This window comes from Poecilia formosa, unplaced genomic scaffold, assembly GCF_000485575.1.
Source record: "Poecilia formosa unplaced genomic scaffold, Poecilia_formosa-5.1.2 Scaffold246, whole genome shotgun sequence".
Classification (NCBI taxonomy): Eukaryota; Metazoa; Chordata; class Actinopteri; order Cyprinodontiformes; family Poeciliidae; genus Poecilia; species Poecilia formosa.
The window spans coordinates 23,771-51,315 of NW_006800185.1; the positions used below are offsets into that span (position 1 = coordinate 23,771).

The 27,545-nt window shown below is 37.4% G+C and overlaps 1 protein-coding gene and 1 long non-coding RNA gene across 4 annotated transcripts; one reads left to right on the forward strand and one right to left on the reverse strand.

Annotated features, from left to right (window-relative positions):
- Window positions 1-371: 371 nt before the first annotated feature.
- On the forward strand, window positions 372-26,371 carry LOC103150275 (AT-rich interactive domain-containing protein 3B). 3 transcript variants are annotated; one of them, XM_016680581.1, is made up of 10 exons: window positions 372-856; window positions 3,026-3,559; window positions 16,463-16,795; window positions 17,605-17,679; window positions 17,769-17,841; window positions 19,776-19,959; window positions 21,996-22,252; window positions 22,927-23,223; window positions 23,973-24,062; window positions 25,264-26,371. In XM_016680581.1, the coding sequence occupies exons 1-10, from the start codon at window positions 833-835 to the stop codon at window positions 25,401-25,403; spliced, it is 2,007 nt and encodes a 668-aa protein (XP_016536067.1). In that variant the 5' UTR covers window positions 372-832; the 3' UTR covers window positions 25,404-26,371. The 3 variants fall into 3 exon arrangements, with proteins under 3 accessions (XP_016536067.1, XP_016536068.1, XP_016536069.1); XM_016680582.1 differs by having other exon boundaries at window positions 16,463-16,777; XM_016680583.1 differs by lacking the exon at window positions 16,463-16,795 and having other exon boundaries at window positions 376-856.
- LOC107838387 (uncharacterized) lies at window positions 6,952-19,840 on the reverse strand. The gene is made up of 3 exons (XR_001664443.1): window positions 19,754-19,840; window positions 13,402-13,646; window positions 6,952-7,092 (listed from the first exon to the last, which is right to left on the reverse strand). It is a non-coding gene; the product is annotated as an uncharacterized LOC107838387 (long non-coding RNA).
- Window positions 26,372-27,545: the final 1,174 nt, after the last annotated feature.

Genomic DNA, 27,545 nt, shown 5'->3' on the forward strand with positions numbered 1-27,545 from the left:
AGTACAGGCGTGATAAAAATACTCCTTAAAGTAAATTTTTCCAAAAGGTTACTCCACTAAATTACATCGAGTAAATGTAATTAATTACTCAACTCTGATTTCACCCATTATTAGTTGCAGACTCTATGAGTAGACCAAAAGGTGGCTCTGCATTTTAAAAAATATTTATTATATTAAAAAAAAAAATGCAATATATATTTGGTTTATCCCCCCAAATCAAACCGAAATGCCCGCAAACGTTACGTAAACAATGCGGTGCTTGATTGGCTGAAACCGCGGGGTGTTTAGTTGCAACAGGAGAAAACAGATTAGTTTAGATTTAAATTTAACGTATTTTCACCTTTTTGTTTTAGAAAATCAGTTCTGTTTTCTTTAACTGCAGGTCTCTGCAGTTAAAATCTGACTGAATGATAATCAGAGGGTTGTGCATCGAGTGGGAGTTTTCCCGTGGAGAGGGTGGGAAGTTTCTCATCGCTCCTCCAAGGAGAGGAAAGGAAGAGGAAAAAAAAACACTTGAGTATTTTTTACGCACGGGGCGGGCCTTTCATTCACCCGGGCTGTGGGTGAGGGGGTCACCTAGTCAGAGACAATCAAAGATGTTTGAGTTTCCATGCGCAGTGACCAGGGAGGTAACACTGCGCGTTATTTACCCCTCCTCCAGCTCCGACCGCTCCGGCCTCCCACACCAACCCAGGCTTTTAAAGTCACCCCGGTCCAAAAGAGCAAAACAAAAACCAAGAAAACGCGTTCCTAAAGGACAGCGCTGCTGAGGAGATGTGACTTAATTCTGCCGGGAGGAACCGAGGAAAACAAAACAAACCTGTTGGCGACGATGAATTACTCCAGGGCGCAAATGGTGAGTGTCGACTCTCCCACTCGTGTTTGTTACAGTAACAAAGCCACTGTGGGTTGATGAAGACGTTACAGAGCGCAGGTTTACCATGAGGTTGTCTCTGAAATGTGGGATAATTTGCGGGGGAAAATTAGACGCGCTGTTTGTAACAGAAACACGGCGCCGGGCAGGATGGTTCATGATTTAGCCGCTTTTTAGCAAAGCGAGACGTTTGTCATGCCGATGACTGAATGAATTCATGAGTTCATGTAAATTAATGACTGCCTGTTTTTATTTGTAAGCGTATAAAACTTCAAATCCACTTTAAATTTGCAGTTAACCTCCCCTCACCCGATGACTTTGATGGTTGTTTTAAAGTTTTATCTGTTCATTCACCCTCTAGAAATGAACCGATCATTATTTTCCGGACCGATACCAATTGTATTTTATTTTAAGGTTCACTTTTTTACTTCTCAAGGCTTTTTATAGAAAAAAAATAATTAGAATTTAATCATGCATATGCAACTTGGTTCTAGGTATCAAACACTACAGTATGTGCTATTAATTTTTATTAAGAAAAGTTTCTACATAAGGAAACCCTAAAGATTGCATCGATTTGTTGCATTTAGTCCATTTTTATTTGTATTTTATTATAAAAACTAAAACAAGCACAAGCTCATTTGCTGAAACTTTTGTTTCAATTCATGAAATCTAATTTCTGGGCGTCATATTGGATGGTAAATGTTGCTGAAAGCCTGCAAAGTAAAATCAAAACCAGCTCAAAGTGTTGCTGTTTTGAGAAGAATAAGATTTTCCTCTGGATTACAAATCTCCGTTTATTTTATATAATACTTTCATTGTAGCATATTTGAGTTATTGTGTAGAAGTTTGAGGCAAAACATGCAAAATAAAACATACAGCAATAAAAAAAACAAGACAAAATTCAGTCAGAATGCTAAATAAAGTGGAAGATTGGTAACGTACAAATAAGTTATGTTTTAAATAAAATGAAATTGTATATGAATAATATGCAGTTCTGGAACAAATTGAGACCACTTTAAATGATCAGTGTCTACTTTGTATATGTTTGAGTAAAATGAACATTGTTCTTTTATTCTATGAGCTACTGACAACATGTCTCTGAATTTCCAAGCAAAAATTTCGTATTTATTTGCAGAAAATGAGAAATGGTCAAAATAACAAAAATATGCAGAGCTTTCAGAGCTCAAATAATGCAAAGAAAACGGTTTCATATTCATTTAGAAACAACAAAACTAATGTTTTAACTCTGGAATTAGTATTTGGTGGAATAACCAGCAGGTTTTTAATGGGGTTCAGTGCAGAGGGCTGGTAGTTTTTTTTTTTGTTTTCCAGCGTTTATGTTCAAAGTAACCAAAAAGAGTTTTTGTATAACAGTTTTTGGGGTAGATCAACAGAAAGGATTAAATGATGAGCTCAGTGTAATTCATTAATTATTATGGGTGAATTATTTTGGGAGATCGGCTTCTCCTTATATGTGATCTTATCCGGTGATCTCATTTACCTCATCAAAGGTCTAAAAATCAGCCGCCGTCCTTCTGCGTTTAGAGACGTTTGACTGACCGGCTGCACGTTTTCAGTTTACAATGGTCACCCCGCTGTTACCAGCTCAGCAGCTTCCTTGCTATGTTCAGCAACATTTCAGATGATAAAATCAGTCAAAATTGGAATCGGAAGGTCAGGCTTTTTAAAGATCGACAATCAATGCGCCCGTATTAATTATTCTTAAAAAAACAAACACACAAATAAGCCCTGTTCCAATCACCAGTCAGAGCCAATAAGGAAAAAACTTTCCGATTCTGAAACAGGGTTTCCCCCAGTGTATTGTAAGCCTGGCGGGCCACCAGGCTTTACTTGTGCCCCCACCAGGCTAAGCATTGCTTTTTTATTTAATTTTTTTTAAATGTCTGCGTTTTTTTTAAGACTTTATAGTTGGTCTTAAGGTATTAATCTTCCAATCTTTTAATAACACATAATTATCAAGTGATATTTTAAAATTTCCTGCCAACTTTAAACATTTTTTAACTCAAAAACATGACGGACTGCCTCTGGGCGTTTTCTGGGGGAAACCTTGTGACATTTAGTCATCTGATTGGTGCATCAGGTCTCTAAGCTTCTGATAATTTAGTGTTTTTTGTTTGTTTTCGTCCACAGTCGAACCTCTCTGAGGAGGGGAGTCTGCAGCAGTCCGCTCCTGCAGGCGTGAAGCTGGGGGCGGTGATGGAGCAGCTGCAGAGGCACCCAGGAGCCAAACTGGAGATGAACCTGCAGGAGAAACATTTCCTTCAAGCTCAGTTCCTCTTGGCCCATCAGGCCGCGGCGGCCCGAGGAGCCGGCGGCTCCAGGCCGGACCCCCTGCTGTGTGGGGAACCAGATGGACCGATCCACCAAACCGTCCCGAACCAGAGGGAGCCGAAGCAGGAGAGCGAAGATTCGGACGGAGAACAGCGGGAGATGCTGGAGCCTGGAGAAGGGGATGATTTGGGGGAAGTGGGTTTCGAGCGTGTTTTGCGTTTCCAGCCTTTTTCCCCGTTTCTGCTGTCTTCTGCGGAGCTAAAGTCTGAGCCTTCGCCTTCAGCAGTGAAGGAGGAGCAGGAGGAGAAGAACCTGCTGCCTCCTGCGGGTCAGAGCAGCTTCACGTCGCCCAGCGGCCTCGCTGACTGGGGATACGACGAGCTCTTCAAACTGGTAGGCTGCACTCGATTCCAGGGTTAACAACGCTGATCATATATTTTATTGGTGCAGATGTCTGTTTCTCCTCAAAAAAGGTTTCTTGGATGTTTTCTCGTCTTTACAGTCAAAACAAACATCTGCAGCTGAAATGATTAACTGAGTTGGATGCAAACAGATTTAAAAAAAGATCAGTTGCTGAAAGAACAACAATCTTTCAGCAGATTATTTCACTTCATGAAAATATATTTTCCCATGTTACAAGTGAAGTAATCTGCCATTGGATCTAGGACCTTTTCATTAAAATTAAGAAGCTATTAAAACAAGCTCCTACATCTGGATAAAGTTACTTATGAGTTTGTTTTGTTTTATTTCTAAGACTAGGATATTTGCACTAGAAACTAGACCAAAAATACTTGGTGATATTTAATGTTTTTGCAGTGAAAAGTGAGAGCAGAGGTGATTTTCGCTGCTGTATTGATGTGTTTATGGAAATCATGAATCCAAAGCTGATGATGGTTCCCAGATGTTTTTTAAGGAGAAGGTTTCCTTGCTGCGAGTCGTTCCTGGTTGGTTGTTCTCTGTGGATTCCCCTTGAACAGCGTCATGTCACTATAACACATTATGATTAATGAGGCCAGTGGGTGGAGGGACAGCTGGGCTGGTGACTCTCGGCGTGAAAACAGCCACTTCTGTTTTCCTTTCTTCTGCTTCCAAGGATTTATTCACAAATTGTTCTCTTTTGACCTTGTTTTCCTTCAGTTTTCACATTTCTAATAACAGTGGAATCATATTAATGCTTCAGCATTTAATTATTAGAAATGCACCAATCAGGTTTCTTTCGGTTTATACCGATTTCTGGTTTTCTTTCACGTTTGAGCTCATAATTGTTTTTAATTGCGAGAAATAAGACGAGACATAAATCCATAACCTGCGATGCTCTTTAAGCCCCAAAGTATTGTATATTTAAATAGATGTTGATGTGTTTTATAGACTGAAACATGGTGGGAGATTTTAGTTTGATCCTTTTACTGAACAGTTCAGTATTTAACCAGTTTCCTCGTTGCTGATTAGGATAAAAATGGCCGATTCCAGACTCTGTTTGTTAAAATAAGTTCAGAAATAATAATTTTCAGATATGAAAACAGATTAATTACACACTTTTTAGTGCCAGCTGTGAAGATTTTCAAAAACCATCATGTGGAATAAGCAAACTTCCTACTCAGTTTGCAGCTTTGCATCCAGTTTATTTCCTCTTCAATTTCATGCATGTAAACAACTTTTGGCTTAAACAGTTTTATATATTTATTAGAGATCTTCATGAATTATTGAGATGAATTGTTTAAAAACAAACCTCAAATCAGAAAAATATTTTTAATTGTATTTCTTTCTGAAAGCTTTGTGTTGTTCCTGATTTCCATTCATTTATTTATTTTTTTTGTTCTTTTATGGAATATAATTGACTAAACCCCCAAAATAACTCTAAGCCACCACCTACCGGTAAATATTATGAGTTGCATAACCACATTTCAGATCATCGGTTATCAGTAAACATAACCGGATGTACATTCATATATGTTAGATATTTATAAATGTGTGCATAAAAGGGCCCAAACTACAAAGAAACACATTTCGATGCAGATCCTAATCTCCAGATGTTTGTATCAGCCAAATTGGCTCTGATTGGTACTATTTGTTTCTATATTAATCATCTAATAATCTTGTTTCTTTCCCTTATTTTAAATCTGCTTTTAATTCACTTTGTTGCATTTTAGTTTGACTATATTGAGATAAAGGTGATTAAGAAGTAAACTGTCCAGGTTGTGCGCTGCCTCTGACTCCATAACTCATGCTTTTGGTGCATAGTTGGAGATGATCTTGAATAATTAAATAATCTTTATTTTTGTGAGAGAATTAAGGGAACATTTTCTGTGTTTTAAAAACATTGGGAAAACAAATCTAAAACGATCAAACTCAAAATGAGCAGGTCAAAGAAAACCAGAGATCGATATCAAGTCTGTAGTATGAAAAGGAGCCGTATTGTAGTAATAATTGCTGATAGTTTCTGAGAAACCTGCAGTGTAACCACATGGTTCGTTAAATAGTTGGATGATCTTGACTTGCTGGAGCAGATTAAAGGTTAAACTATGAATTAATTTGGATTAGAGAAAAATCCCACCCATTAATTTCCCCTCTGTCAGTTCATTGGTTAGCTTTTCGTTTACGTCCATCTGGACTGGTGAATCATTTTAATCAGGCTTATTAGGAGAGTGACGTTAGATTTTTACTGTTTGTATTAATTCGTATCATCCATGAATGAAGATAAATTCAATAATAATATATATTACATTACACACATAATATCGATAGATAATACATCTGATAAAATGTTCAATAATTCACTGAACTGCGATGCAGAACCGCACTGCATTCTGGGAGATTTAGGCAGAGGAAATACTTTAGCTGCTTAACTTCTCACGGCCAGCTAGGGTCAACTGACTCACTCGCTCTTTGGTTACCTAGCAACTCGCTCACTCTTTGGTTACCTAGCAACAACCTGCCAACAACTGCAGTTTAAAGTTAAAAATAAGAAACAACAAGCAGTTAAAACAGGAACGGTTTCATCATTTGACTGTTCTCCTTATATTTAAAACAAAAAACTAGTCAGTAATTATCAACATCGACTGATGAGACACTTACATTGTGATACGTTTGTCAGCTCCAATTCCTACTTTCAGCACCATTCATTAAAACTTAAAGTAAAATACTTAACGTGACGTTGCTAAATGATATGTCTCTGAAAGAGCAAACGAAACCGTTTTCTGATCTACATGCTGCTGGGTGCTATCAGGGCTCCCAGGCCAGCATGTGGGAAAGCTCTGAGCAATTAACCACAGGGTCTTTGTTAATAGAGCTGCAGTTGGTCTCACTGGCTCATCAATAAGTTGGGGGTTGGTTATTTCGGAAAGGAACGGGATGTTTATCTACCTTCAATGGGTTTTTGCTGGAACGCTCAGCGTCTTTTATTAGAAATTCCAAGTTGAGGCTATTAGCAGAGTCAACAGCAGTGCTACCATAGGAACGGTGTGTGTGTGTGTGTGTGTGTGTGTGTGTGTGCGCGCACGCGCGTTTGTTTGTAATACCTTGTGGGGACGATTTTCCTGACATATACTACGTTGTGGGGACCAATTGCTCCTCATGGGGACCGGAGCCTGGTCCCCACGAGGGGAAACCCTGTTTTTGGGTCAGGGGTCAGAGTTAGGACTAAGGTATGAATTGAGTTTTGGTTAGGGTTAGGGTTAGGTATGTGATGGTTAGGGTTAGGAAAAGGGTAAAGGTAAGGGTTAGGCTGTAGAAATGAATGGAAGTCAATGGAAAGTCCCCACAAAGATAGCCAGACAAACGTGTGTGTGTGTGTTTGTTTATAATACCTTGTGGGGACCATCTTCCTGACATACTGCACAACAGCGTTGTGGGGACTCGCTGTTCCGGGAACTGGGCCTGGTCCCCACAAGGGGAAATGCTGTTTTTGGTGGTTTAACTCCTGAAAACTGAGAAAGAAATTATCTTTATGAGGGTCTATTAAACACATCACCTTCTTCAGGATGTGCACAATTAAAGCACCAACAGTCAAGAGGCGACGTGTATTTTACCAAGCAGTTGATTATTAATAAAAACATAGCTGTACTAAAGAAAGACCAAATGCTTAATGTTGATTGGTATAGGTAACATATTAATAAAATGGTTGGCTAAATGATTACCTGGATTAAATGGTTGACGGAGTTCAAATGGCTGTTGTGATAGGAAAAAGCTTTGACGCACTCAAGTGGAAGTAATGATTAAATAAGGAAGATGTCCGACCTTTACCTCTTCATCTAGTAGTTTTTCAAATGCATTCAACTATGTTTTTTTTTAAAAAAAAGGTTTTTAAGCCATTTAAAGCTTTTTCTGCACACTTCAAATTAAATGGTTGAAATGATAGATTTTAATCAGTTGAGTTTTAAATTCAAAAACACTTTATTGATCCCAAAAGAAAATTAAATGTTGTAACTTGTATTAATTAAACATTTTCAAAGAGTTTTTGTAGATAATGATGGCTGTTGGCAGGAAATATCTCTTGTAACAGTCTGTGTTACAGTGAATTTGAAGAAGCCTCTGACTGAAGACGATAGTGAAAAAAATGTGATTGGACTATTAATATCTAGTTTTGAGAAAATATTGAAAAATAAAAATCGGTTATTGATGACAATGTGCCTGATCCATAAACTCGGATCTATTCCGTCTCATTCTATGCTTTGCGCTCTGAGCGACATCATACTTTATTATTTATTTTACATTGTATTTATAATTCCTAATTGCACTTTTTTTGTTGTAGTTTATTTTTTACATGTTTGAATAATTTAGTCAACCTACAATTGTTTTTGTCAGTTTCTTTATTTATTTTATATTTTCTTTTTCTTCAGACGGCAATAATAGCTCTGTCGTTTCACATAGTATCCGTCTCATAACAAACTGTCACGACATAATGACAGTTTAAACAAATATGTTTTTATAAAAGTTACATACTGTACCTTTTTTTTTAATGGAGCTCATTTTATTTAATTGAGAATCAACACAAATAGCTTTGCTGCCATATTCAGGAAGTAGCTGACTCAATCAGTCTAGCAGGATAGATCCAGATGTAGGATAAACTTAGAAAAAAAATTGAATCAAAAAACCTTAAAACAATAAAAGAAATCAGCATCTTCAAGTTACACTTCAAAAACACAAAATCCTACCAAGTATTTTGGTCTATTTTCTAGTACAAATTTCTTAGTTTTGTCTTATTTTAAATGTACTAACTTGCAGGTAACTTTTTAGCGAGATACATGAGCTTGTTTTAAAGTGTAAAAGTACTGGCTCCACTGGCAGATTATTTCATTTGTAAAATAGAAAAAATGTCTTGTTATAAGTTTAAAAAAAAAAAAAAAAAAAATCTACCAGTGGAACGAGTACTTTTTTAAGTGAGTATTTTTACTCAAAACAAGCTGAAAATCTACTTTAGGTTAGTTTTGTCTTATTTCAAGTGTACACAGATTTTTGCACTAGAAACTGGATAAAAATACTTGGTAAGACTTTGTGTTTTTGCAGTGTAAAGGTAGATCGGTGGAGTTTTGCTGCATTTCAGTCAGAAAAATCAAACCATAACAATAGAATCTGGTTACCATGCAGTAAGAAATCAGCATTTCTGTGGCAATAAGTTGGGGATTTTTTTTATAGATGCTTTGCTGGTGTGTCTTATAATGACACTGCCAAAAATAATACTGTAAAATGTATAATATTGACTCCCTTTTGACCTTCAACGCACAACTCAAAACTCGTCTGTTCAAGTAAGCCTTCTCACTTTAATTGTGTAGTTATTGTGTGGTTTTATGTCCTGTAGCCATTTCTTTGCTGTTTAATTTGTGTTTTTAATGTTGTAGTGTCCTTGGTACTGTCAAATAAAATCCATTATTATTACTATTAAACCGACGCTCTCTGTATGTCTTCTGGTGGCTTAATCAGGTGCTTTACAGCTGAAGGATGTCACCTTTACAACTGTATAACCTCTACAAATAAAAATATTTCTCAAGTGTTAAACATGCATTGGTATTGGTTTGTTTTGCTAGCTGTGGTTAGCTTGGTTGCCTAGCAAAACGGTTACAATCTCCTGCTAGTTTCCCAGTTTAGTGTGGGTCGAGGCTTTGAGGTTAGTGGAACCAAACATTTTAAAGCATAGAAAGACTTCCTAACTGGACAGACGGTAGTTTTTGACCAAATGTTTGCCAACTGTGTGGGGACTAGCCCAGACACAGAGTGGCCTGTTGGCATGAGAGGAAATTAACTCTAAGAGGAATGTGGCTGTAAATCTGGGAAACAAGCGACACGTCTGGGTTTATCACAGCGATGCAGCTGCTAATTGTGTGCCAGTGTTTCCAGTTTGAATTGTTTTTACTATAAACACACGAACTAACTGATTAATGGTTCCCAGGCTAAAAAAAAATCTGGTTATTAGCCTCAAATGACATCTTGTTGCCACATTAAACATTAAGTGAGCAGGAAGATTTGTATATAAGACATAATTGCTAAACAAAGCGCCTTTGAGAAAAGTCTGATGTTATGAATGACCACAAAGGCAATCTTTAGGGGATTTAATTATGTCTAATATAAAAACATGGTTTGTTGCCTGTAACACATGCTTGTTTTAATCTACAACATGATCATCTAAACACAGGGATCACCTGTGTGCCATTGACATGCTTTAGTCCTACATGACAATTCTCCACTAAGGCAGAGAAATTCAGGATTTGTAATGTCAAAACAGGAGCAATGTAATCAAATGAATACTGTGGAAAAAACGCACATTCTGCGTCGGCTTTCAGTTTTAATGCCTGCATCATAATAAAGCTTTCAGAGCACTTCAGCTAGAAAATGGGCTCTCAGCAGGCTTTTCTGCGCAGTTGCACTCTCACTGCCCTCACATATTTAACCTTTAATGTCTTGCTGGTTGCTTGAAGGGGGGGATGGTGATTGAGGAATAACACACGTCACTTTAAACTTCCCAAAGAGCCTGACTCGTTTAATCTCCCTCCGCTTTGTTCGCTAAAGGCCCAATTCGGATACTTTCAAGGTTTTGCTTTTTAAAAGACTTTTTTGCAGTCAAAGCGAGAAGTGGGCAGAATACCTAAAAGATTTAATCAAGATTAGCACTACTTCAAGAAAGTTTTATTCAAGTAAATTAAAACATCCAAGAAATTACTCAAGTAAGAGTAAAAAGGTATTTGGTAGAAAGTCTAGTACTGATCAAATTATCAATCATTTAATACACATCAAACTCGAGGCCCGGGGGCCAAATCTGGCCCGCCGTAGCTTTTTATGTGGCCATCTAGTTTCCAAATTACGTCAATAACTCCTTACAGTTTTTGACCACTCTGCAAAATTGTCACAAAATCAACAAATCCCCACATTTTTTCAGATTTTACTGCAACATTTTCTCAAAATTGGTAAAAAATTGGGGGTTAAGTGACTGCTGCCTCAGCCTTACCTGATGTCAAGTTATCGTCAGTATCCTATAAAATTCAAACATCATAAAAAGTCCTTGCAAATATTTCTAAATTAGCACCAGAAAGTCTCTGATTTTGATTACAAAAATCACAAAAAGAATCACAAAATCCTGGAGGAACAGCTATCGTAACAGCTTAATGGGTTTTATCAATAAATGCTGGTCCAACCGGACCTATCAGAACATTCAGATTTTTGATATGACCCAAAATGAAGATGAGTTTCACACCCCTGAATTAATACTTAAAAATTACATATTCAGATGGACCAAAATAAAAAGTTAAGTGGAAATTTTGGTATTTTAATGAGAAAAAGAAAACTTTCCCAAATCAGTTTTTTTTCCCCAATATAAAACGTATGAAACTTTAACGAAAAGTGCAGGTGTCTCTCTGTGTCTGGTGAATTTTTTGGTTAAAATTTTTGTTTTTCATTCAGTGGGGAGAGAAAACAAAAATGTAGAAGCTGGAATAGTTTATGTTTGGATAATTTATGTCTTTTCATGTTTTTAAGATGTTGAAGCGGCCGATTTGAATTTTGTGTTTAATTTTGTTTGTGTTTTAAGGAATACCATTATGAATTAAAGGATTTTTTATTGCAATGTTTTGTTTATATCCAAGAAGTAATAGTCTGTAATACAGTAGAGGCTAATAGTGATCCTTAAATAAACACAACAGCAGAGACAGTCCGTCCTGTTAGCAGTGCCTTGGCTTCTCTTCACATTATTTAAATGTAATGTTAAAGGTCTCTGGGTTCAGACGCCTCTGTAAGCTGCAGGAAAGGATTTAATGGACTTCCAAGGCTGTGAAACCAGAATGTAAAACTGGTTTTAACATGCCTTCTCTTCAGCTCTCCCCACTCCGGCTTTGTTTTTTATTTTTTGTTTTGAGGTTCGTTGTCATGTGATACGTCTTATAGCAGCCACACCCACCCACCCGAACGTTTCACAGGCCACTTCAGTAAATGTAAAGACTCTTTCAAACTGGTGAGAAGCTGGTGGCATCTGGTAAGAGTCTGAATAATTAGTGTCAACAAAAAATGCATCTAACTACTGCAGTTATTTGCTTTGATCACAGTTTGAATGAGGTGTAATTATTACTTGTAGACAAACAGAAATTGACTAATCTACCAACACAAAGTGGAATCTGGTCTGATCTCTGTGAAACATCGTAGTAGATATTAGGTTTAAACATAAATCCTTTCAGGTTTTCCATCTTTTAATAGGATCTGTAACCTGTAAAACTCATTAGAAAAACAATCTTTTTGAGAGAAAATTAAAGGTAAGTGTTTGCATAAGTGTATGCTGACTGCAGAGATGTTCACAAGTCTCAGTCTTTACTTAAGCTACAAGTCAGAGTTCAGTCTCGAGTCTCTTAATATCTGAAATAAACATTTTCTCCTCAAATCCACAACATCTGGTTCACCTTTGACCTGGAGTCGCTGCAGGTTAGGAATCCAAATCTAAACTGTTTGTCCTCAAGCCTCGGGTACCGACTTCCTTTCACTCTCCATTACATCAGATAAAAACTGTTTTTAATTCACTCAGCAGGTCTTGATGCTCTCTCTCTTGTTTTAATTTGCATGGTCGTTCATACTAACAGTAATCAGATTTCTGTAGATTTACAACCTAAAAACGACACTGATGCACTGAAGAAGAGCGTTGATGTCACTCAGCGGCGCTCTATTAGAAGTATGTCAAATTTTAATTAATCGAGCTTGATGGATTAAAAAGACCCACCCAAATAAAAAATCGATCGTTATCACATCGACCATCTGTCGTTAAGCATGTGTCAAATTTTAATTAATCCAGTTTGATGGATTAAAAAGACCCACCCAAATAAAAAATCGATCGTTATCGCATCGGCCATCTGTTGTAATAACGTCATATGAAGCCTTATTATATCAAACATCTGTTTTAATTGTATAGTTTGACCCTTATCATTGTATCAAATCCTTATCGTTAATTTCCAGATGGAATTGGGCCCCTTTAATCATTTATATTAAAGTCTTATCTTAATAAAACATGCATGATTTATACCCTCCCCCATGGAGCTTTCTGGAAGTTTTCAGAAATATGCAACTTGCTGATGTAACTCCTCCTCTGAATTACATGAGTTTTGACCCAGTGACTTCCTCACACGGATGGAGCCCTCTCCCGCTTCTTGGATTAAAAAAAAAACCCGCTTTTCCATGCGTGTGATCCCGTCTTTGTCTCTATCTGTGCTTGCAGAGCTCAGATTTTAAACAAAAAATAAGACATGCATGATTTATTTCCCTCCTGGATAAACAAGGGGTGGGGGGGAACCTCTAGACCAGGGGTGGGCAACTCCAGGCCTGGAGGGCCGGTCTCCTGCAACATTTAGATGCGTCTCTACTTCTACACACCTGAGTCAAATGATGAGGTCGTTAGCAGGACTCTGGAGAACCTGACTGGTCTTATCTTCCCGTTTTCCTCCAGCAGATGCCATCCCACTTTTTTAGTTTGTTTGAATGAGCCAATAGAGATAAAGGGGCGGGATTTCCGTTTTTCTGCTTTAAATATTTTCTGAGATCGTCTTTTTCTACTTGTCGCATTTGAAGAGGAAGAACCACTTGCTCTGAAAAATGGTTTGCGTTAAAAGAGAAAACAGCAGGAAGCTAATCAACTAGCATGTAGCTCATCTGCTCCAACCTCAGAGACTACAGATGGACAAACCATCGTGAGACCCTGCTCCATGACTGATGCTTCATCCTCTTTTTCATCCCAGATTTTTATCCACTCCTGGATAAAAATCTGGTCTTACCTCCATCAGCGTTTGAATCCTTGATTCAGCCCAAGATTCCCACGTTCCAGGACTCCGAACATGCTATGCCTGACTCCAACGGATCAAGCTCTGTGTCTGTTGAAGCTGTTTCATCCAGCCTGGAGAAAAAAACACCACCCGGTGTTACCCAGTGGGATCTCGTTTCTCTGTCAGACTCCAAGCTCGGTCTGTCAGCTTCCAGTCCATGAACTGGTTACTTCCCAGAAATCTGTGCAAGAGAAAACCTGAAGACAAAAGGCAGCAGGTTGTGAAGTGAGGTGGAGAAGCTAGTCCGCTAAGATCCGACTCAACTGCTTGAAGCTCCCAAACATCAGAATCCCACCATGAGAGCGTCGTTACAACAGCTTAATCTTATGAACAAATGTTTTCTGTCTCTTTCGCTGTCTTGCTCTCAGTTTGTATCGGATAACTCAGCAGCCTGTCTCCAACAGCTGTTGCTTACTGAAAAATAAGTCAATCTGCAGTTGGCTAAGTGAAACGGAAAAGAGGGTTTTTTTAAATCCAAGAAGCGGGAGAGGCGTCCATCCGTGTGAGGAAGTCACTGGGTCAAAACTCATGTAATTCAGTAGAGGAGTTGCATATTTCTGAAAACTTCCAGAAAGCTCCATGGGGGAGTATAAATTATTCATGTTTTATTAAGATAAGACTTTAAATTATTAAAGGGGCCCAATTCCATCTGGAAATTAACGATAAGGATTTGATACAATGATAAGGGTCAAACTATACAATTAAAACAGATGTTTGATATAATAAGGCTTCATATGACGTTATTACAACAGATGGCCGATGCGATAACGATCGATTTTTTTTGGGTGGGTCTTTTTAATCCATCAAACTGGATTAATTAAAATTTGACACATGATGCTTACATTTATATTTTTTTCTGTTTATGGAAATGATAATGGGCGTAACCGTTTATGGATCAGTTTTATAGTTTATTCAGCTAATTAAAATAAGACACAACCAATAGAAATGGCTTTTGTGGGGCACTGACTGCAATTTCTGTATGGGAATCTGTAGATGCGGAGTCGAAGCCACGGTGGACCGTGATGTGATGCGTTTCAGTGACAGACTTATTTCATAATCATAACTTTCTGGCGTCGTTTTCGCCTGGATTTACAGTTGCTGGCTTTTTCTGGTGCAGAATTGACGCACGTCTCACATCAGTGACATAAATGTCAGATAACTGCAGTAAGATCGTTCAGACTGCAGACGCTTTGAAAGAAATCAGATACGTATCCGAATTATTACCACATATGGGAGCAGCATTCAGCTTCTATGCTCCACAAATCTGGAACAAACTTCCAGAAAACTGGAAAACAGCTGAAACACTGAGTTCCTTTAAATCCAGACTAAAAACCCACCTGCTTAGAGTTGTATATGAAATGTAATCAATTACGAATTTATCGATGGCACTTGATTAAATGTAAAGTTTCGATTGTTGATTCTATGCTGCATGACTGTGTTTTTGTGTTTATGATGTAAAGCACTTTGAAATGCCTTGCTGCTGAAATGTGCTGTACAAATAAAATTTGATTGATTGATTGAAGTCCATATTACTCGCTCCTAGATCTAACACTGCAAAAACGTAAAATCTTACCAGGTATGTTTTAGGTTAATGTATCTGCTGGTGGAACAAATACTTTTTCATCAATTTTAAACAATTATTTACTTAAAACAAGCGACCGTATCTTGCTAAAAAGTTACTTTTAAGTTAGTTTTGTCTTATTTCAAGTGTGCTAAGATATTTGCATTAGAAAGTAGAACAAAAGGGAAGATTTTGTTGTTTTTTGCAGTGAATGGTTTGGAAATTCCTTGGTACTCTTCGCCTGTTTGATATCATTTTACAATCGGATATTTTTTTAGGTTTGCAAGCTCTGTACAGACAACACCTTTAATTTTAAGATGTCAACCAAGACATCAGAACTTTATTTGGGATTATTCAGAGCTACTTTACATGACGGTGGGGGAGAACTGACTTGCTATTTAACGCGAGTTTGACTGTGGTGGTTAATAAGCAAACATAATTTTGCATGACTGGGAGATTGTGTCTCTAACCAGACCTCTTCGTTTGCACCTCAGATTTCCAGCTTTGTGCTGAAACGCTCCGACTGCAGCTGAAAAAGTGATGAACAGGAAACTAGACCTGCTGTGTTGCTCTGACTTGGCATTTAACTCATGTTGAAGTTTTAGGGGTAAAAATGGCCGGATGTGAAGTGGTGGCATTCAGCATGAAACGGCAGCACTCTGTTTTCATACAGTTATAAACTGAGGAAGTTTAATCATTTATAGTTTGCAGCAGGTTTTAGCTGGACTGGAAAATACTAGCATGATCTATTAAAAGATGCTTTGAGCTGGAGGCTCAACTGCAGAGTCTAAAGCTGATTGTGCAATGAAAGAATTGCACAAGCTTTTTTCATGTGGAAAAAAAGTGTAATTATTAAGCAATTGCTCCAGAAATTATTGATGGTAATATATCATCATCTTCCTAAAAAATAACCCAAGTTATTTTTATCCAAAAGTGTTTTTTTTTTTTTGGCCTAAATTATCTTTTGGCGATAAAAATGTGGTGATATTTTATTTTATTCTTTTGCAATAATCACTTTTGGCAAAAAACTGAGTTGGGGCATTATTTCAGGAAGGTGACGCACGTACTCGCCGTATGAAATAAAGTATAATTTTATAAAGAGCTCTCCACACTGGAACTGGGAGACATTTTAAACATCCAAAATAAAACACAATAAATAAAAATCAGAACCACACAAAACCAAAACTATAAATAAAATAGATTATTAATATCTGTAAACAAATTTGCTCTTCAAAAAGTATTAATAAGCAGAATGGAAATTATAAAGCTCATTTTAATTTAGCATAATTATGCCTACAGGAATATTTTTGATTTGATTGTTAATTTATTTCAATACTTCATTCTGCAGCAGCTTAATTCTCTCTACTTCCACTTAGAAAGCTCTTATTTGACACATAAAACTCTAGTTGCTGGTTGTTTGTGATCCTGATTGCTAACGATCTCCACTTGCAGTCAGGTGTTTCAATTAAGCAGACAGGATTGGGGCCCCTCCCTGCAAATAAAGGCACACCAGTTCATCGACTCCGAACTGCAGAGGTGAAAATGCCTCGATCAAATCAGCTTTCAGAAACCGTCAGGAGAAGGATCATAGATCTGCACAGCTCAGGGAACGGTTACAAGAGGATCTCTAAAGAGCTGTCTGTTCATCGGTCCACCATCAGAAAAATTATCTACAAGTGGAGGAAGTTCAGAACAGTTTCCACTCTGCCCAGGAGCGGGCGTCCCCGGAAAAACGCACCGGAAGGACGATGTGCCGCCCAAAAAGAGGTGGAAAAGGAAGCTGCGGTTAGATGGAGATAGTTTAAGTTTGAATTGTCAGAATTTAATGTGTCACAAGAAAAGCATTACACTGCAAAAACATAAAGTCTTACCAAGTATGTAAATAAGACAAAACTAACTTAAAAGATATAGGAGCTTGTTTTAAGTAAATAATTCAGTTTTAGTTCCACTGGCAGATTATTTCACTTGTAACATATTTTTCCCAAGTTATAGGTGAAATACTAGAACTTTTTCTTCAGTATTAAGGAATTATGGACTTAAAACCAGCTGCTATATCTGCTGAAAAGTTACTTGTAAATTAGTTTTGTCTTATTTCAAGAGTACTAATATATCTACACTACAAACTAGATGAAAAATATTTGGTAAGATTTTGCATATTTGCAGTGAAGCAAACAGACAAGATGAATTTACTAATAAGACAATTTCCTCATGCTTTAAGTGAAATCATCTGCCAATGAAACTAGAATTTTTTCATCAATGTTAAGGAATTATTTACTTAAAACCAGCTCCTATATCTTGCTGATAAGTCACTTGTAAGTTAGTTTTGTTTTACTTTATGTGTACTAAGATAAGTGCAGTAGAAACTAGACAAAAAATACTTTGTAAGATTTTCAGTGTAGGAAAGTGTTTAACTGTGAAAGTAAATCAGGTTTCCTACAAATCTGGACAGTTTGTGCACATCAAAAAACATGATAATATATTATCCCGATTTCCAATGTGATGAGTTTTTGTTTATCCTGCCTGCTTCTCTAAAATTTGCTGGAAGTAAACTTCCAAACCTGCAGGTGATAAAAATGAAGTCTGTGTGTCTGCAGAGAGGAAGTGGCGTCTGGACGGAGGAATCTGACGGAGCAAAAGCGAGAGGAGAGCCGTCCAGAGACTTTGCCAAGGTTGGACGGCGTAGGAAATAAAATAATATAAATATGTATATTTATAAAAAAGAACCCCTCTGTGTTAAATAGCTTTTTTTCTGTTGCAGCTCTATGAACTGGATAGTGATCCACAAAGGAAGGAGTTTCTTGATGAGCTCTTCGTCTTCATGCAGAAACGGGGTAAATTTATTACTTTTTTCTGTTTGATGCAGTTTTTTTTTCTTGATGTCGAGTCTCTATACTAGGAAGATTTTTGTTTCTTTTATTTTAATATCGGATTCAAAAAATTGTTATATCTTGTTATGCAAGACTACTCAAACCCTTTCAAGCATTTTCTTACATTGCAACCATAAACTTCTATCTGTTGTATTGGAGTTTTAAGAGATAGACCAACACGTGGAAGACATTTTTAATTTCTTCCACGTGTTGGAAGAATTTAAAAGTGTGAATTGTATCTGTATTTACTTAAATAACCCCTTTTTGTTCCTCACTTCCTGCTTTTCAGATCTAGAAACCAAATTTTCTGTTTGTTAATCTTTGCAAAAGAGCATCTGCAAATATAAACTTTTAAGTCTTACCACAGATTCTAGGTTGTATTTAGTTCGGGCTTTGACTGGGCCATTCTGACACATTAATATGCTTTGATTTAAAACATTTTGAATGTTGATTTAGCAAATGCATGCCATACTTTTCAAATTTAAGTTGTGTAAAAGTTCAATCATTATCACCCCACTTCACTTTTTGTCTCTAAATATAAAGTAAAATGCATTTAAGCTTGTGATCAATTAAAATGAGAAAAAGTTAAAACTGCGAATATTTCTGCAAAATTATTATTAGTTAATGTAGAAATTGGAGCTGTGGTGTGAGTTTGTGGCAGGTGTTCAGTTTAAGCACAAACTAGTTGTATTTCTGCAGCTGTGTTTTCGTCTCCTCCTTTAATTGGCTTTGCTCCAAATCTGAAGTGGAGGAGTTGGCCATCAACCAGTGTGACTTGCAGACCCGGTTGGTCCCACCAGCCCCCCTCCCTCTGTAATCAAATGAAAGCGGCAACAAAAGCCGCTGTTCCCCACCCCCATCAGTCTGAAATGAGCTTCATTGTCGAGTCAATCCACATGAATTATACCAGCTAAACCTCATTACCTAACACCAACCTAACCTAACGCCCTCAGGTGTGGAAGTCAGAAAATGTTCTCATCCTGCCGCTTGAGCCGCCCTTGTCAACAGTCTATGAAGGCTACGGTCACACTGCAGCCTGAAGTCACGCAAATACAATTTTTTTTCTTTTTTTTTACCTGAACATGACCTGCACCTGATCTTTTCATGACCGTCTGAACAGATCGGATTTTTTCGAATGCGACCTGCCATGTTGCTTTCAGCCGACCGGGAAGCTTCCTGAATCTGTTTCTAGAGATGTGGTAACTTTTGGAGAGTTATTGAAAAACAAACTTAAAAAAAATAGAACTTTGTTGTAATCTCATATTCTGTCTGGCAAAATGCTTTATTCATAAACAAAAAGTGCTAAGATCATCCCCAGTTTATTTATTTATTTTTTTTATCTGAATTCCAGTTATAGTTGAAATATCTTAAATGTACTCAAAACTATGAATACCTGATTACCTGAATGCTTATTTTGATTTAGTAAAGTCGTACGAAAAAAAAAAGATAATTCGAACTGAACGTCATTGATACTCGACAAAACGTCACTATTCTGCGCCCTGATACGCGCAAGCGGGAAGAAAAACAACAACCATGGCGGACTATAATGAGGATTAAGTTGTTACTGTGCTGGCTCCGGTCGGACAACAACTTCAAAATCGTAAACTATGCTCTACCGTTAGCATCCACGTTTACTTCCGCTAACACCGAGCACGCTCTCTGTGACGCTATTGCGCCCTCTACTGCGCATGCGGGACACTTTCAGGCAGTTTGCAGTTAATACGAGAGATCACATACAAGTCACATATTCCAACGACCTCACAGAATAAAAGGGATTTCACAGAAAATCGGATTTTGGTCACTTCCGGCTGCAGTGGTAGCCTAACAGAACCTTCGTGGTTAATTTCTACTAATATGGTCAATGGTTTTTCCTTACATCCGCTCCTTTGCGTGTGCAGGAACTCCTGTGAACCGCATTCCCATCATGGCGAAACAGGTGCTGGACCTGTACAGGCTTTACAAGCTGGTGACGGAGAAGGGAGGACTGGTGGAGGTCATTAACAAGAAGATCTGGAGAGAGATCACCAAAGGCCTCAATCTGCCCACCTCCATCACCAGCGCAGCCTTCACCCTGCGCACGCAGTACGTCTTCATTTTTAACGCAAATACCCGAGGCTGTGTTTCCGAAACACAACAGGAAAAGAGAATTATATTCATAATGAGGAGATGCAGAAGCGCTATGAAAAAAACTGCTTGTTCCGTTTGAACTAATTTCTAAATATTCTTAAAGGAAGTTGGGTAATTAATTGATTATTTGGTATAAAAATCTACCAGCTATAAGCAGTACCTTACAAAAATATTTATAGCCTGTAAAATATCCCACAAATACCCTACAAAGTTTGTTGGACGATAAATTGTCCCGGTAATTATTGTGATAACATTGTTGTTTTTGAGAACATTTTCAAGCAATATATCAATAATGGCAATTGCTCCTAAAGATCAATAAACTATCATTTTGTAAAGAACATTGAACATTGGAACTGGAGGATATTTTAAATATCCACAAAAAACCCCACAACAACCAAAAATATTAAATAATTTATATAAAAACCATATATATATATATATATATATATACTGCTCAAAAAAATAAAGGGAACATTTCACTTTAATTTTGTGTGTGGCTCCAAATCCAGGCCTCCATTGGTTAATAAATTTAATTTCCATTGATGAATTTTGTGTGATTTTGTTGTCAGCACAAAGTATTCAATGAGAATATTTCATTCATTCAGATCTAGGATGTGTTATTTGAGTGTTCCCTTTATTTTTTTGAGCAGTGTATAATGAAGTCTCTGTAAACAGAATAAATAAATATTAATTAAATAAATATTAATCATCAGAATTTATTGAGCTCATTTTAATTTATTATGCAATTAAATCCTTTTTGCAACGGCTCGATTACAACCACAGATTATATATTTCTTTTTTTTCCTTTGCAACATACAGAAATACTTTGTTGTGAAGTGGAAGACTGAGCGTATTAAGTCTCAGAGCAAACTCCTAAATCTTCAGACTTTTGTTAAAGATTAAGAATTATTCTTGATCTGAATCACATTTTTTATTGTTTAATGACAACAGTCTTTGTCTCTCTTAGATGGCTGGTAAGGCTGTTTTGATTATTTTTGGATTAACTGATTGCAAAATAAGACTTTTTTTGAACTGGATGAAACTTAATCTGTGGCACTTAAGGAAATTTGAGTTGAACATATTTATAAACAATGGGTGTTATTTTTATGTTTAATGCATATATATTGTATATCCATCCATTTTCTATACACTCTTGTCCCTTAGTGGGGTCGGGAGGTGCTGGTGCCTATCTCCAGTTCCGGGCGAGAGACGGGGTACACACTGGACAGGTCGCCAGTCTGTCTCAGGGCAACACAGAGACAGACTGGGAAAACACCTAGGGAGAATTTAGAGAAACCAATTAACTTGACAGTCATGTTTTTGGACTGTGGGAGGAAACCGGAGTACCCGGAGAGATCCCACCATGCACAGGGAGAACATGTAGACGCCATGCAGAAATGCCTGGGGCCGGGAATCGAACCCAGAACCTTCTTGCTGCAAGGCAACAACTCTACCAACTGAACCACTGTGCAGCCCTATACATTGTATATATTTTGTAAATTTTTGGCTCATTTTACTCATCTGAAAATTTTGCTCATTCAGAAATTGGCCTATTTTAAATGTGTTGTCTCCAGTCAACAATTAATCAATTACTAAATTAGGTGATGATTATTTCAATAACCAGTTAATCATGATTGATAATGTTTTCTGTATTGATGTTTTTTTTTCTTTTTAAATAGATCTATGTGTTCTGTGTTCTTTCCTCTGAATTGTATAGTCAGTTGTCTTAAAACAAAAGATAAAATTTAGCCATTGTGCTAATTCCTGCATATTTACACGGCCATGAATTGCAGTTAATGTTGATTAATGTGCACTGTCCTAATCAAGTAAATTAAGTTAATCCGATTAATCATTTCACCCCTGATTAAATTACAAAACTGTTGCAGCTGAAATTGTAAATGAGAGTAAATTACCCCTAACATTTTACACATTAAATGCTTTTGTAAATTATTTTTATTGTGATAACTTTCTTGTGGAATGTCTCCCTGCAGGTATATGAAATACCTGTATCCGTTTGAGTGCGCTAAGAAAGGTCTGAGCTCTCCAGGCGAGCTGCAGGTGGCGATCGACAGCAACCGCAGAGAGGGACGCCGTCCCAGCTATACCAGCAGCCTCTACCGCTACTCTCCTTCCCAGACTTCTGCCCCGCATTCCCTCCTGACCTCCCCAACCGTGCACACTCCCCCGACCGCTCACAATGGCATCAACATGAGCCTGTCTGCCGGGTCAAATTTAAAACGGACTACAGGTAGGGCAGGAGGAGGTACCGAACAGTATACTGATTAAATGATTAGGTTTGATGCAAAACAAGGAGGATGTGATATGTTTTTGTGTTTTGGAACCTTATTTATGTTAATTAACACTGCAAAAACACAAAATCCTATCAGGTAATTTTGGTCTAATTTTTGTGCACATATCTTAGTTTGTTTTATTTCAAGTGTACTAACTTAAAAGTAACTTCAGCAAGATATTGAGACTTTAAGTAGATAATTCCTTAATATTGAAGAAAAAGTGCTTTGTCCATTAGTAGATTATTTCACTTACAACAAAATATTTACCCATGATGTAAGTTATTTTATCTGCCAATAGAACCAGCATTTTTTCATCAATATTTATAAATAATTTTCTTAAAAAAAGTTCTACATCTTGCTGAAAAGTTACTTTTAAGTTAGTTTGTCTTATTTCAAGTGTAGTGAGATATTTACATTAAACTAGACCAAAATTACTTGGTAAGATTTTGTTTTTGAGTTGTGTTGCTAAAAATGGAGGTTGCTTAGCCTGGTGGGGGGCCAAGTTAAGCCTGGTGGCCCGCCAGACTTATAAACCAGTGTGTAAATTCTGGATGTATATTTAAAAGAAAAACTAAAAGAGTGATTTAGCCTGAGTAATTCCAGCTTTTTTCTTTATTTCCTTTATAACCAGATGAGAACTCAACGCCAGTCATATCCAGGCTGCCGATGGCTCTGGGCCACCACCAGCAGCAGCAGCAGCAGCAGCAGCAGCACAATCATCCACATCATCAGCAGCCGGCCACGTTAGAGCATCTCAGGGAGAGGCTGGATCGAGCAGCAGGGGGCGCTCCAGTTGATGGTCCGGAGAAGAAAATGATGCGTCTTGCAGAGGAGCAGCAGCGTCTCATGCAGCAGGCGCTGCAGCAGAACCTGCTGGCGATGGCATCCCACCTCAACCCCGTGAGCCTGAAGCTCAACAACGGGAATGGTGCGTCACGTCTGCTGCTGGTTCCTCACCACAACCGATTAGGGCTGCAGATGGCGATTATTTTAGTAACAGTTGATTAATCAGATGTATTTTAAAAATTGGCATTTTCTGCAGATTTTTAAGTTTTATCCTTTATTAGAGATACATAAGACAATGCATATAAGTATTAATTTCATTTTTAAATATGAAAATAAACATTTTATTGCCTAAAATGCAATAACTTAGTATTTCTTTAGGGAACACTTGATCATTGTATCACAGATGCATCTGCAGCTAAAAAAATATACTTCTACCACCAACATGTGAAAAGCTCAGGCCTTCCTGCTTGACTTCACATCAACACAGTCTAGTGCTGTTGAATTTATTTTTTCATATTTAGATTGTTTGCTTAGCCAATTAAAAACTGGACAGTGAGAGGTGCTTAAAGTGATTTTTCTTATTGATAACAGAATTTGAACCAGATGAAACTAAAATGCCACTTGAGAAGTTCTGGGTAGAACATATTTGCAGGAAAATAAGTTTTTTTTGTTGTTGTGTTAAATACAAAATGTTTATATATTTTGTACAGTTTAGGCTTAATTACTGACCCTAATATGTTGTTCTTCCAGCTAATGAGCTTTATTTAAGTCTGTAAACAGCAGTTGACGATGAATCAATTACCAAATTAGTTCATTATGTCAATTGATTAATAGATTGTTTTGGATAACAATGTGGAAGGACTGCTATTAACTGGCTTCGTTGGGTTGCAGAAAAGAAAAAGGATTTGTCTCTCAGCATCTCCACCAACGGACCGGCTAGCATCAGTGTATCTGTGGAGGTCAACGGGACAGTTTACTCAGGTCAGTTATGAAACACGCAGTGCCTGGAAAACTGTTCATCCACCGTGAGTTTTTAATTCTGTTACAACTAGAGATGAACCGATCCGGTATTCATTTCTGTGTCGGCCCTGATATTGAAAAAGTTCTATGTGTATCGGTGACGATGTGACCGATCCATAAAGTCAGAGCTATTCAGTCTAATTCTGTGCTTTGTGCTCTGAGTGACGTCATGCTTTATTATTTATTTTACAGTATTTCTAGAATTTGTGAACCATTTGAGAGGTTTGTTGCAGTTTTTTACATGTTTGACTAACCTGTTGTTTGTCAGTTTTATGTTTATTATTATTTATTTTAGATTGACTTTTATACTCCTAATTGCATTCACTGAACAACTTAAAGTTGTTTTGTTCTTACATGTTTAAGATTGTGAAGCTTATGCTGTATTTAAGTGTGCTGAACTGGTGCATAGATATCAAATAAATTTGTAATTCAGTGCATTTATGTCTGTGTTTAAATCAACCAGATCTGTTTTTCTGTATCGGATCCGTATTGATCGATAATAAACCTCAGATATCGGTATCAGAAGTGGGGAAAAAAGTGGATCGGTGCATCCCTGGTTACAACCACATAATTTTAATGTGTTGCATCAACACATTGTGTCACATGCCTCAAGTTTGGACACATGGTTTTCAGTTGAAAAGTTGAACACCATGTTCAGGGTTTCCCCCAGTGTATTATAAGCCTGGCGGGCCACCAGGCTATGCTTGCCTCCTGCCAGGCTAAGCATTATTTTTCATATAGTTTTTCTTTTTTATACACCAGTAAGGGTGACATAAAAGTCAGTTTAAGCTGCATTTATGGTTGACACATTGAACTGGGCACCGACCTGTTGGCCTCACAAGCTATTATTTCCAAATTTTGCATCTCCAAATTTTTGAAACATTCAATATTTCAAAAACACGGTAGACCACAATAGTGTCCCTACCACTGAGCTTACCAGGTTTTCTGGGGGAAACCCTGTAAAATTATCACTTTTGTTCATCTATTGCATAAAATCCCAATTAAATACATTGATGTTTGTGGTTGTAATGTAAAAAAATGTAATTTAAGGGTTGGGAATGCTTCTGCTGGGCAATGCAAGCTGCTGTTTAGGGCTAATTTTACAGTAGTATTTGCACAGATTGATGATACTTGATTGTGTTGTCTTATCTCTGTGCTGCAGGGACCCTGTTAGCCCAGAAGACCTCCGCTCCCATGTCGTCGCAGAACGTAACTCCAGCAGGAACCAGCGGCTTCAGCGCCCTCTCCTCCTCTCACAGTCCATCCTTTTCGTCTTCCACCTCCTCTAAGGGACCAAATTAAAGCTTTTAAAATCTGTCTCTGATGCATCTAATATGCCTCTCGAACCTAAAAAGTGGGACCTTCAGGGAAAAATAATGTCGCACACAAAACTCTTTTTTTTTTTCACTTAATCACTTTTAATTTACTCTGATATCATTTGAAACCTTCACATAAATATAGTTTCATCTCAGTTTATTGTACCTGTTAGGAGTATTTTCTCTTTTATTAACTTCACAGGGATTGCAGAACACACAGTGAATATCTTTAATGGACTTTGCTTGGGTTTCAGTGACACTAATAATTTCTGCTTCTTGCATTTATTTGCATAATGATCTGAATGTAGTTGCTAAAGTGCAGCTAGCAGAGACCATAAAGCCTTAGCTTGGTGTCGTAGCGTCTGTCTTTAACTGTTTTTGCTGATGCATTTTGTAATTATTCAGGTTAACTTGACTGATGCTATATGCTTTTCATCAAGAATTTCAGGGAATATACAAGAAAATGTTTTCTCAGAAACTGTCAGAAGAAGAAAGTGTGCAGAGTGGATGGATCTATTTACTGTTTTTTATTTAATCACTTAGGTTTAGTTTTAAACATTTATTTCCTGTTGGCTGTGAAAGTGAGACGTGTTTAAGCAGGGAACTACTTGTAATGCTGAAGTGGTGCAACGTTTACCTCTTCCCATGTTAAGTTTCTCAGACTTCTGCTAATGTATTGCTGTGTTTGTACAAAAGCAGAGAATGTAAGGTTGATGACCTCCTGTTTTGGACAGGCGAACACCGACACATTGCTACCTCATTCTACCCGAAATATGCAACATGTTCCTTTAGCCGCGAGCTAAAAATAATCTGGATGTGGACAATCAAGTAAACATATCTTTGTTGCCGCTGTGGCTTTGGCATTTACCTCTGTGCTGGTCCTGAGTTTCATTCTTTGTTTGGATGGGCAGCCATGAGAAATAAAACAGTGATTCGTGGTGCTGGAAAAACTCTGGAAAGCAGCTAGAGCTGGTGTATTTATTCTGTTAAATTCAATCTTAGCTACGTTCACATTGCAACCTGAAGTGACCCAATTCTGGGTCCTGCGATCTGTGTCTTATCAGGTCGCGTTCATCCGACCTGAAAGTCATTTGTACTCGACAAACGTCACTACTCTGCGCCATGATACAAGCAAGCGGGAAGAAAAACAACAATGGCGGACGATAATAAGGATTAAGTTGTTAATGTGCTGGCTCCGGTCGAACAACTTAAAAGTAAGCTATGTTCCACCGTTAGCATCAGTGCTTACTTCCGCAAACACCGCGCATGCTCTGACGTTTTGTGCTCTCTACTGCGCATGCGTCACACTTTCTGGTAGGTTGCAGCTCACACGAGATCGCATACAAGCCATGTATATATGAAAATGTGAACGACCACGCCAAAAAATCCGACTTGACATAAATTCAGAATTGGCTCACTTCAGGCAGTAGTGTAGTTATAATGCTATATGGTTAAATTCAAGCTTTTCTCATCATTCAGAGCACTCTTACACTTCGTTGGGGTTTAAATGATTAATCGTGATTAATCAATCATTGACGTAGTCAACTAAGTTAGTGATTAATCGTTAGCCAAAGTATACAGACTCAAAAAAGGGCAATTTGCTAAAAAAAATTAAGCCAAATCCTATACATACATTTTATATTTAAGATAAAAACGCCTTTGTTTGTGAATATCTTGTAGTCAAAACTCCTCAGCCAAAAATTGTACTCAACAAGAAAGTAGTAGTACTATTTCAACACTTTTATTCAAGTAGAAGTAAAAAGTAGCCATCCAAGAAATTACTCAAGAGTAAAAAAGTATTTGATAAAAAAGTCTACTCAAGCACTGAGTAACTGATCAAATTATCAATCATTTAATATAAAAAAAACATAATTAGATGGACCAAAATATGAAGCTAAGTGGAAATTTAGGCATTTTAAAAATGAAAATGACAATAATTTATGTTAGTAACAAAATCAGGCCAAAGAAATGTTTCCAAAGCAGTTTCTGTCGATGTAAAACGTACGAAACTTGAACAAAAACTGCAGGTGTGTGTTTGTGTCTGGTGAATTTTTGGATAAAACATGTTTTTCATCCAGTGGGCAGAAAATCCAGAAATTTTACTGAAGAGTAGCGATACTTCATAATA

What these genes read in the sequence shown, in the direction of transcription:
- LOC103150275 (XM_016680581.1), top strand. Translation starts at nt 833, where the DNA reads ATGAATTACTCCAGGGCGCAAATG. An exon ending in GCCTTCACCCTGCGCACGCA is followed by an intron (nt 19,960 to 21,995) that starts GTACGTCTTCAT and finishes GTCTCCCTGCAG; the next exon opens with GTATATGAAATACCTGTATC. An exon ending in CAACGGGACAGTTTACTCAG is followed by an intron (nt 24,063 to 25,263) that starts GTCAGTTATGAA and finishes TCTGTGCTGCAG; the next exon opens with GGACCCTGTTAGCCCAGAAG.